The sequence below is a fragment of the Siniperca chuatsi genome, linkage group LG18 (assembly GCF_020085105.1).
Source record: "Siniperca chuatsi isolate FFG_IHB_CAS linkage group LG18, ASM2008510v1, whole genome shotgun sequence".
Classification (NCBI taxonomy): Eukaryota; Metazoa; Chordata; class Actinopteri; order Centrarchiformes; family Sinipercidae; genus Siniperca; species Siniperca chuatsi.
This window is the reverse complement of record NC_058059.1, coordinates 1,661,105-1,672,972: the sequence shown is the minus strand read 5'-3', so window position 1 is coordinate 1,672,972 and position 11,868 is coordinate 1,661,105. Positions and strand designations below refer to the sequence as shown.

General features: G+C 40.7%; 1 protein-coding gene across 2 annotated transcripts; it reads left to right on the top strand.

Annotated features, from left to right (window-relative positions):
• On the top strand, positions 1-11,629 carry grk5 (G protein-coupled receptor kinase 5). Of its 2 annotated transcripts, XM_044174314.1 has the most exons (16): positions 29-299; positions 1,181-1,270; positions 1,359-1,471; positions 2,947-3,024; positions 3,218-3,315; positions 3,403-3,495; positions 4,826-4,889; positions 5,795-5,935; positions 6,870-7,060; positions 7,137-7,174; positions 7,782-7,871; positions 9,166-9,374; positions 9,468-9,605; positions 10,696-10,833; positions 10,905-11,036; positions 11,139-11,629. In XM_044174314.1, exons 1-16 carry the CDS (start codon positions 248-250, stop codon positions 11,226-11,228), a joined length of 1,755 nt encoding a protein of 584 aa, XP_044030249.1. In that variant the 5' UTR covers positions 29-247; the 3' UTR covers positions 11,229-11,629. The 2 variants fall into 2 exon arrangements, with proteins under 2 accessions (XP_044030250.1, XP_044030249.1); XM_044174315.1 differs by lacking the exon at positions 9,468-9,605 and having other exon boundaries at positions 1-299.
• The last annotated feature ends 239 nt before the right edge of the window (positions 11,630-11,868 follow it).

The window sequence follows — 11,868 nt, the reverse complement described above, 5'->3', positions numbered from 1 at the left end:
GAGTTCAGCTCGCTGTCATACAAAAAGTTCAAAGACCTGTATCTCCATTCATTAGTGAGTCACAGGGACTGCAGGTTAGACAGCAGCCAAACGGCACACCTCTTTATTTCAACTCAACCAGCTGGACTGTTGCTGTTTATTGCTACGTGGTGATGAGATCTTATTTTGTTAGTGCATGAACACTGGATGTACCGCAGCTTTGGACAAATAGACCAGGACAACTGTTAGAACAAACACTCACTCATACATGGAGATTGAAAGCATGGTGGCAAATAGTGCTCTTATTAAAGCCAGAGAAGGTAAGAGTCCTTTTCCATATTGTCATACAGAATTTACGTCCAAAACGTTTGCTAAACTTATTTTTAGTTACGGTGACAGAAAGACATGTAATAGGATGTCAGATGCTTATTATTTATCATTAATAGATTAATATTGCCACATTTAGAACAAGCAAGAGGCTAATTTTAACAAGTGGTGCTTGTGGTTTTACATCAATAACAAAGTTTTTAGACTTTAATCAGCAGCTTTTTCTTTCACACTTCATGAGATAATCTTTGTCAGGATCGCAGGTGTAGTCATGTTTCGGTTGGGTGATTTGAGGACGGTGACTTCCCTAAACAACATGGTGCTGAAGGATGAGGAATGATGAAAGTGATCCCAGATTAGTCAAGTGCACTGACTCCTGGGCTGCTTAGACTTTTAGACCTCTTTTCGATCCCTGCCAACACTGCTTTCATTTTTCCTAAAAAATTCTTAGTTTTCTGGGTTCAGTCATTGTTCATCCCTCTGGAGACCAGAACAAAAACGGAGCAGAAAGCCACTCATTCAGAGATCAGAAACATATCATATAACGTGACATATTATTCTGTTACCTTTAAGTTGGTCAACAAATGTGTTCTGAGGAAACTGAACTGTAACAGCATGAAGATTAGAAAGTAAGCAGTAGAGTAATGTGGTCCCACAGGCTTTGCTTACCTGTTCCCAGAGCTATAAATAGTTCATTCACTGAAGTGGAGCATACTACAGTATTGTCTGAAACCTGACGGGCCAGGCATGCATGTACGGGTGCACGTTTATGCCACAGTGCCGATAGACGTGTCAGTCTGAGTTGTCCATCACCACTTTGCTCATGTGTTTTCATCACGTCTCTGTCCTGTCTGCCTGCTCCTGCTGCCTGCAGGTGGAGGGAGTAAAGGCAGAAGCTGGAAATGGAAAGAGATGCTTCGCTTTCCTCACATTAGTCAGTGTGTGGACCTGGCCATGAACATAGGTGTGTGCACGTGTGTTTCAAAAGTCAATACATGTCATGGTTTGTTGTGTGATTTCACACCATGTTTTATTTTACCTTTCTCCGTCAGAGCGAGACTACTATAGTCTATGTGTGAAGCAGCCTATTGGCAAGAAACTGTTTCAGCTCTTCTGTCGGAGTCAGCCTGATCTGCAGAACTACATTTCCCTCCAGGATGCTTTGGTACACTGAAAACTGTGGGGACTTCTACATAGATGATTTATAGGGTTTCTACTTAAGAAACACAGAGCAAAGCTCAGAAAGCTCATTTTAGACAAATGCATGCTTATATGAACTGTGTCAGGTTGGGTAAGTTGTGGTACTGTATACAATTAGAACAAACACTATATTTCATTAATTGAAAACATGACAATGCAGTGCATCAAATGTGGGAGAAAAAAGTACAAAACTCAAAATTTGACACAACACTTAGTGTCATGTTTAACCAAAAAATAAATAATTATATAAAAAAAAAACATATTCAGGAACAAATCTGAGGTGAGGACAGCAAAAGTCTGTGGCAGTAATCTGTGTATTTCACAACCTTTACTCGACTTTACGATGAAACAAAAAGAGGTGTGGATGGAGTGAGAAACATAACAAGACAGAAACAGTTGTTGGACTGAAAAGACGTAATGGGCCCCGTGTGCTTGGTGTAGGATGTCTCTGATATTAAGTCAGATATATAATGTTCAGTCTGATATTCTCATGGATATGAACATGCTTTTTTGCAACTTATTGTTTATTGGGTACAAAAGTGTTCAATGTACATTCCACACGTTACATAAATTCTTCTTCAAAACAAACAGTATGGGCTAGTAAAGAACCCTTTTACCCCCGTTTCCTTCTACCCTGTTACTGCACCATCCACTGCCATCGTTCTTCCCGCTCACCCAGTCCAGCCCGCCCTCCTGTCCACCCACCAACTCCCTCCCACAGTATTAAGATTGTATAATTACTTTGCAGCCAATCTAGAGCCTCTCTTCTCCATCATGACCATCTCTCTGTAAATTGTACATTTTGTAGTCTCGACTTGAAAATGTTTTTTTCCATTGAGTAGATTGCTTTGATTATTGATTGCCACCTGTCATAGGATGGAGGTTCCTTCTTGAGCCAGCTCAGTGTTACTGCAGTATGAGCAATAAGTATTTATTTTTCTCTGGGCAATACCCCAAGTATGACTAACAATGGGTCTCTAGGGAGCCTGGAACCAAATACTTTATCGAGTAATTCGATTATTCCGCTCCAAAATGTTCTTAGGACATGTCCAGAATATACGTTTAGGGTTTGCAATCCTCTCACCGCAATTTCTCCAGCATTCGCCTGTTTGCCTGCAGTTCATACTGGATACAATGTAGAGGGGTCCGAAAAAATATAACAGCTATCTTCCATTGAAACTCCCTCCACATGTTTGAGTTTGTAGCGTTTGTAGAGTTCCTGAGAAGATTTTCCCCCACATTTCTTCACTAATGTCAATCTGTCTGTCTTTGGTTATATAGTCAGTTTTAATGACACAGTAATATTTATGTATTTATCTTGGAGCTGAAGTTGGGGATTGATGCAAATTAAAAAATGTTGCCTCTTACTGTTTAAAACCTTTGAAGAACTGACCTGTGTATTCATACTTTGCGTACCTATTACTTCATTGTCTCCTTTAGGACATCTTTGAGACAAAGTCAGATGAGGAGAGGAGAGATTTCAGCATCAGCATCATTCAGAGATTCCTCAGGAGTCAGGTCTGAGAACTGCACAGAAAACACATGTCTTTACTATTTGCACATATTTATGTATATGTATCTTTTGTTACAGTACATATTTAAGAAATGCAACTCCATATTTTATTTCATAATAAACACTTTAGTTGCTGAAATCTTTACAAAAACCAGTCTCCCTGCATACATTTTTACTTCTTCATCCATGTTTCTTCAGTCTAATCAGTGTGTGTCCATCATGCTGAGGTATGAACAGAGCTGCATCCAGAGTCTGGAGCTGGATCCCTGCAGGGACGTCTTTCATGGCTGCAGGGAGTAAGTCCACACTCTCTTTCTGATTATATGTGTACGGGTGCACATGTTTTAAGTAATAATGTGTAACCTCTCTGTTTCGTGGATTAGAGACCTACATGAATACCTCAGCGGAGAGCCCTTTATCCAGTACCAGGAGAGCATGTTTTTTGACCGTTTTCTACAGTGGAAGACATTGGAGAGGTCAGTATTGCTGATGATACTCAGTCGAGCCATCTTTCCATCAGAAATGGGTTGCCACACGGGTTTATCCATGGTCCATTGCTGTTTACTCTATACATAAATAACATAATTATTCCTAATGAATACTTCAATGTCCATTTGTTTGCTGATGATACAGTTTTATATGCCCCAGACTCCACCCCAGCCCAGGCCCTGACTCGTCTTCAGTCTGCCTTTGACGCTTTCACTCCTTAATCACAGACTAGTTTTAAATGCAGAAAAGTCCAAGTTCATGGTATTCTCCACCTCCACCAGTGACTCTGACTATCCTGCCATTACAACTTCAAATGGCACTCGTATTACTCTTGGTGAGTCCTACAAATACTTAGGAGACTGGCTTGACAGCAGACTGTCATTCAAGATTCACATTCAATATTTGACTTAAAACTTAAAAATCAAACTAGGTTTCTTGTCCAGAATTAAAGCATGTCTGTCTTCTTCCAACCGTAAAACTATTGTGCAGTCAACCTTCATGTCTGTCCTCGACTGTGGAGGTATTCTGTATTGACATGCTGCCCGATCAACACTTCAGCAGTTAAATCCAGTGTATCACAGTGCTTTACGCTTTATCGTACTCATCATTGTTCTCTGTATCACATGGTTGGATGGACTTCCTTACAGTCGAGAAGAAACATCCATTATTCGCCGTTATTCATCTATAAAGCTCTACTGTTGAAGCTTCAGAACTACCTCAAATCTCTTCTCTCATTTAAATCTGTAACTACAGCCCACGATCCAGTAACTACCTGACCTTAGATATCCCTCCTGCACGCACTAATGTTGGCAGATCTGGTTTTAGGTACTATGCACCTTTTTAAATGGAATGAACTGCAAAATACCCTCAAACTACAGTCTTACATTCCCCTTGGAGATTTTAAATCTTTATTATCTGATGTTTTCTATAATTCTTGTAACAGTTTTTACTAATTCCTTGTTTATTGTGTAGTTGTGTTGTTTCTGTTTGCTGATTGTCTTCCTGTGAATGTTTCTTGTTCTCAGGTCTCTCTTTGAAAAGAGACTGCCTGATTAAATATAGATAAAAAAATAAATTAAAAATATGTATGTGTGTTCTGACGAGTGTTATGCCCAACAGAGGAAACGAGACACATACAAAACAATATATGACAGCTCAGTGGATGGTTGGGTAGCTGGTTTATCTGCTTGTACTTGATACACTCCGCTGCAATCACTGTTGACTCTGTGCCACATTTAGCTCACAGCTTTCCTCAAGACTTGTATTTAAAATAACCTGACGCATTCAGAATGAAAACAACCTGCCTTTCTCTTCTAGGCAGCCCGTCACCAAGCAGACGTTTCGACAGTACAGACTACTGGGGAAAGGAGGGTTTGGAGAGGTAAGACTGCAGTCACATCATCTTAATGACAACATATTTCTGTCATAGAGTTGGTTCTCCCAAAAAAAATAAAAAACATATTCTCATTTACCTCTAGTGGTTTCTAGCCATTCAGATAATTTTGGTTTTATTTGTCCAGGTTTTGAGATTTCTGCCTTCACCCACAATATATTGGAAGGGAGGAACAATGACGTTTAAAAAATTCAACAGCAGCATGTTTTTCCAGAATCAGTATCCCTGTTACTTTGGATACACAGTGTTTATAGGAAACATTTCCTCAGTAGAAAGTAGTTCCAGTGTAATTATGATATCTCAGAACCTGTGCACATAAAACCAGAACTATCTGCACGGCTAGTTACCATTCGCCTGATAAAATGCAGTCTTTGCTGATGTCTCTGAACAAACGAAATGCACACACTTCTTTTAGCTCTCTCTTGCAACCATCTGATAAAAATGCCAAAAATAAACCTAAAGGGGCATTCCACCAAATCTGCATGTCAAGTCAGTCAGGGATAAAAGGGACGGAGCACCATTCAACAGTTATTATCTGCAGGAGTTGTGTCAAGTCAAGGCCACAAGAGAAAACTACTCAAGTGACGTCACTTTGGTATCTCGGGTCGGGGTGAACAGATGCGTTCCAAACTGGGCAGCTGGAGTTTGAAAGCCAATCAGGGAATGTATTTAGTTGCATTATGGGAAATGTGGGATTCAGTGTTTTTAGAGCTTGACCCATACACGGACTATAATTCAGGATTTCTCAACTGATTTTGACCATTCTCTTTTATTCTGTCCTCCAACTTTATGGACTTGCAATACTGTCACTTCCAAACACATGATTTATTTTGGACATAATAACCACCTTAAAAGACATTTGTGCCTTTCACCATATTGTGTTTTCTTTCCAGGTGTGGGCTTGTCAGGTGCGAGCCACAGGAATGATGTACGCCTGCAAAAAGCTGGAGAAGACTCATGTAAAGAAGAGGAGAGGAGAAGCCATGGCTCTCAATGAGAAACAGATACTGGAGGGGCTGGACAGTCGATTTGTGGTGAGATTACTACAGTTACACTCTTTCTGTTTAATCCTTTAGCTTTCTGTCTGCTTTCCATTGTTTTAAAAAAGCTTTTAAGAAGACATGTTAAACAAATTTAATAAAAAGACCAAAATCATCAATAAATTGAAAGCTAGCTTCTTCCTCTGAGCCTCTGAGCTCCATCGTTGTCCAGAAACTATTAAAAAACACATCAGCGAGCCGCTCTGTTGCACTGATGTTCCTTCATCACCATGAACACACACTGTAGTTTATTCTGACTCAGTCCCACACACACCGTCCTGCTGCCCCAAACACTCACTACAGCACCACATGTGGGTAATACGTTTAATTTTTTAATTAGTCCCCTAATTTAGCACTTATAAGCTGTATATAAACAACTAATAAATGGTTTATAACACACTAATGTAGTTGTAAGCAGACAATAAGTGTTTATTATTGTATTTGTCAACAACTATAACTCCTCCTGTATAATATAAAATGGGAGAAGTTAGAATTATTGACAAATTCTGTACATTAAGCAACACTTAAAGATACCCGTGTAGCTGCTTTACCACTACGTTATAGTGTGTTATAAACCATTAAATGTTTGCATAGTGCTCATAAATGTTAAATAAGGGGGTTCAAGTGTTACCCCAAATATGTGTTTATCCACCGCTGAAAATAGTTCCCTTCTGTTTAAGTAATGTTTGTTAAATGTTACTGAGCCTTTTTAAACATGAAACTATATATCTGTGAGGTGTTTTTAAAGATCTTCAGCAGGAACCAATGGGCTCGGAGCTGAGAGCCGCAGACAGGAAGTCAGTGTTGAGAGTCGGACTGACATGTTGTTGGTTTTGGTCTTTAACAAAAGTACAGAATGTTACCTGCCTTATTCTCAAAGTTTTGAACTGATCTACACTTCACATGCACTTTCTCGTTCTCCATTTAGGTGAATCTGGCGTACGCGTACGAGACCAAGCACGCCCTCTGCATGGTTTTGACCATGATGAGCGGTGGGGACTTGAGGTTTCATATTTATAACATCGGAGTGCCCGGCCTGGACAGAGCCAGAGTGCGGTTCTACGCTGCAGAAGTCTGCTGTGGTTTAATTCACCTCCACCAGAAGTCAATATTATATAGGTCAGTGTGTTTCCACATTAAGTCACATCTCTACGGCCCTGGACGTATGAATCATCTGCTGTGTTTGATCTTCCAGGGATCTGAAACCAGAAAACATTCTTTTGGATGACAACGGTATGTACTTTGTTTCTGTGATTAGTGAGACATAAATATCTCCACAGCAACAACTGATATACTGTATTAACCTAGAAGCAGATGCATTCCAAACTCTGCAGACAGAACATGATGACACTTTGTTGGCCACCTACTTCTTGGCTATTTTTAGCTCTGAAATTAGTCTGAATGATTGAAATGATAACAGATCGAGCTCTGGCAAACAGTCGCTCAGCCAATCAGATGAATTCTTCAGATGCACCTACCTGTTCTTGAGAAGGAAACAGTGCTGACGTTTTTTTGACATGGTTACAAACAAAGGCAGGTTGAGGAAGTGAAAAGCCTGTGGGAATCAGGTGTGGTGTCGTCTATTTTAAGAAACCTCTGCACCTGTTCCTTCATTCTTGGCAGCATGTTTGAAGACTGGGAACCACCTTTGGTTTACATGCCTCAGTAATGACAGATTACTGCTTAGAGTACATACAGTTGTCACGTGATTTTTGTGCGAGTTCTAACAAACAGTACTAACTCCTAAAGCTGGAGGAGAGGGAAGTAGGAATTGATTGTGCAATAGGGAAAGTGCGTCATAACTGTTAAAATCTCAAACCAGTTCAATGGATTTTTTTAGGACACATCCGCATCTCTGACCTGGGCCTGGCTGTGAGGCTGTCTGAGGGGGGTCTGGTGCGAGGCACGGTGGGCACGCTGGGCTATATGGGTATGTATGTACCTCACATTACTGACATCCAGCCAAAGTCTACAGAGGACCGAGAGTCTGTTGGCTTTCATCTCAGCAAAATGCCACAAAGGCTGATTTCACTCATTCACACTTGAACCAACTGAACCCAAACAAGACAAAGAGTTTGCAACCACACCAGACTCTGTGAGGCTGTAACGCTCGCTGTAAACAAAACCAAACTCCTCGAGAGACAAAAGTTCAGGTCCAAGATCTGCTCTTGATCTTCAGCAGTCGTGGTGACGTAAATTTAATAATTAGCCTAAAGGCCTGAGGTCTTTGGTACCTTATAACAGAAGGTGTAACTGGGCGCGCCCTGGTAGCCTAGAGGTTTAACCCTTAACTGTATGTTAAGGGTTTCTGCTGTATGTGTAATTAATATAATAACTAATCTTTTCCTTGAAATATTTGTTTTCGTTTCCTCTGACCTTAAAACCTGATATGTAGAAAGTATTGTGGTGGTAAACCTTCTCTTTGCCACATCTGATGAAGGTGACAGAATATGGAAATGACCATAAAACATTGTTATTCCACCAAATAAGGACATATTTCAATGTTACATGTGCTATTCATGAACAAAGAAATAATTACTTTGCCGAAACGTCCTTCACAGACAAAGAAATGTGTTTGTTGTCATCAACATTGTCAGAGAGGTCGACCACCTTGTTAGACGTCTTCTGAACTGTTAGAAAACTCCAATTACAGAAATCTAAATAGTCTTATTTTGGATGATGACTGAATAATGATTAATTATTAAAATAACACCAAGCATCATGGTCAACGGGCGTTACCTCCTCAACCCCTGAGCGTAATATAAGTGGAGCGCCCAGCTCAAGGGAAAGCGTTGGGTTTGTTGTGCGCTGCCGCCGAGCAGTTTAACATTATCATTAAACAGTAACATCACACTGACGCTCTTGTTGTGTGCTGTGCAAATTGGGCTTTCGGGCCGGTTAAAATATCGTGCGTATCTGGATACGTTCTTGTCCACTGTGCGCGACTGCCTTTTGGACCTGTTTAACTATTTGTATGTTCTTGTCTGCTGTGTTGTCTGTGGTTGCAAGACTGGCATACGTTTGAGTCATGTTACAGCAGCCACTACAGCACCACCAACCTACAGCCTCGGCTCTGGGTCTGTCTGTGGTGTTGGATAGGATGAAAACCTCCTCCATAAACCACATAAACGTTCTACAGACAACACCTGTCTCCACAAGCGAATTACTGCACAATCACAAGCTGCTCAGTAGACAGAGTTTATTGATTTTCATCCTAATTTCAGCTCCCGAGGTGATCGGCCACAGGTATTACGGGACGAGTGTTGACTGGTGGGGCCTCGGATGTCTGATCTATGAAATGACGGCAGGGCAGCCCCCGTTCGGGGCCCGAGGAGAGCATCCTAAAGCCTCAGAGATGGAGAGAAGGATTCAGACAGAACAGGTGGAATACGGTGACAAGTTCAGCAAGCGGGTGAAAGACCTCTGTTCCTCGGTAAGTTCAGCTCAACAGGCAGCTTTCAGGATTCAAACCTCAATCAAATATTCAAACTCAAGAAATGAACAGGTTTTCTTTCCTGTATTGTAGCTGTTGACCAAGGACCCAAAACAGAGGTTGGGTTGCCAGAGCTCAGGGGGGGCAGAAGTACAGTCACACCCTTTCTTCCGAAAAATCAACTTCAGGATGTTGGAGGCAGGACTTGTTGAGCCTCCATTTAAACCTGATGCAAGTACTCTAATGCTGGTTTATAATGTCTCTGCGCGTGTGTGTATTTACCTGTTACATAGCCTGACGTGGGCAGTGACAGAAGTATTCAGATCCTTTACTTAAGCGTAGCAGGACCACAGCGCAAACACAGTCTATTACAAGTAAAAGCACTGCAAAGTAAAAATATATCAGTATTTAATTTGTAAAATTAACTTTTAATAATTGCATTCGGTGCCACTTTATCTCGCTGGTTCAAAATTTTCTAATAATTTCCTTGGAAGATTCTTTGGTACTAATTATACAGAAAATAGAGACAAAGTTATTCAGCTACAGTTTCTTTAGTTGTGTTGAGTTCAAAAGCAGTTTATTTTCAGATGGAAGTCCTTGAAAGAACTTCTGCATTTAAACCTGGAACCTTATTCTTCATATATGTTAAATTGTTTGCTTGCCTGTAGATTAATTTCACGTTTGCATGTCCAGCTGACCTGCTGTGAACTCACTAAAAACATTTATTGAAATTATTAATGTACCAGTGGAACACCATTTCTATTTTCCCTGTAACTGGTAGCAAATTATAAAGTTCTTTTCAGGAAACATCCTGGAAAAATATTAGGAACTTTTTCACCAGTACAACTAATGGCTTTAATTAATGGTTAGTAACTCATGTAATAATGCTTTATGGATTGCTCATAAGAAGTCATTAATAAGATCCATTTTGCTAATGTTTATCCTGTAACTTGCTTTGTCGTTTTAGCTCTTTAATGCCCAGGAGTTCGCCTGGACAGTTTGAGCACTTTGTACCTTCTGCAGGGAGTTCATTTATTAACAACTTATTAAGATTGTATTGAAATAAAAACTAAAAACTATAGGCTTAATGGTGTATATTAAGTATGCTTTTTTGGACAGTGGTATCGCGCATTTTAATGTTGGAGCTAATTTGAACTTTATACTGGCCAGTTTAATCCATACGTTTATGAGCTCAACATATGATTTGTATGTGAAATCTTAATATGAAAAGTAACTATGGCCCTGGTACATTCAAACTGCGTAAATGTGATAAATAAGGTCTGTGCTCGCTGCATGTCGTGATGTGTTTTTACTCCTGTAGCCCAGACTGGTGTACTGCAGCGACGTGCAGGACATTGAGGAGTTTTCTACAGTGAAGGGAGTCATTCTGGACCAGACAGACAACGACTTCTACTCCAAGTTCAACACCGGCAGCATTCCTATAACCTGGCAAAATGAGGTACGTTCACTTCTTGGTTGCATCGAACCATCTGTCCAGACAGCGTCTACAAACGTCCTCCTCCTCTGCAGGTCATAGAAACAGGATGTTTCAGGGAGCTGAATGTTTTTGGCCCTGAGGGATCTCGATCTCCAGACCTCGACTGGTCCCAGACCCCTGAGAGCCCCAAACGCAGCCTGCTGGACCGAATCTTCCGCAGACATGTAAGAACACGGTCTACTGTTTCTCAAAGAGTGTGTGTGTGTGTGTGTGTGTGTGTAGTTATGTGAAGGCTGAATATTTCTGTCCTGTCTTTCCTCCAATAGCACCATCCGGATGCGTCAGACGAAAGCAGACAGAGCCTGGTGTCAAATGAAACCTACATGAAGTCAGGACTTCTCAGCACCACCCTCTGAGGACTGTCACAGCACAGACTGCTTTACAGACACTAACATTTATCCAACATCCATCCACTGAAGCAGCAAACCACAGTGGAGGCAGTTCTGTTCTTCCCTTCGAGTCGCAGCATAGCATTCGTTGCTCTGTGTTTGCATTGCTGTCATAGCTACATTATAGTAGCATTTGCTTCTTCATTTCTTCTCAGGTAAATGTATAATATTACTGTTGTGTCAGTCACACACAGGCACCAACACTTACTTCCATCCATTCTTAAAAACAAATAACGTCAGTAGCTTTCTGTTAAGTACTTGAATTTTGATACAGGCAGCATGCCATGTGAAGCTACTTCACAACATTAAAACTAATTTCACCAGTTGTTTCAGCTCAAATGTAAATAAAAAGGCTATTTTTTAATGCAGTGGTTCCCAGATTAAATGGATTCATTTGAAAAGCATATATTTTGTCACTAAAGTTTAAAATGTTCTGTATTTGAACATTAATATAGCAACAAACATCTATTTGCTATGTAAAGATATAGCGGAGTAACGGCGTCCTGTGTCGTTATCGCAGCCGCTCTGTTCTTTGTTTATACGGCCGCCCGGCTGCACGTGCCCGTGAGTGCCCGTGAGTGCACGTGAGTGCACGATACCAAAGTAA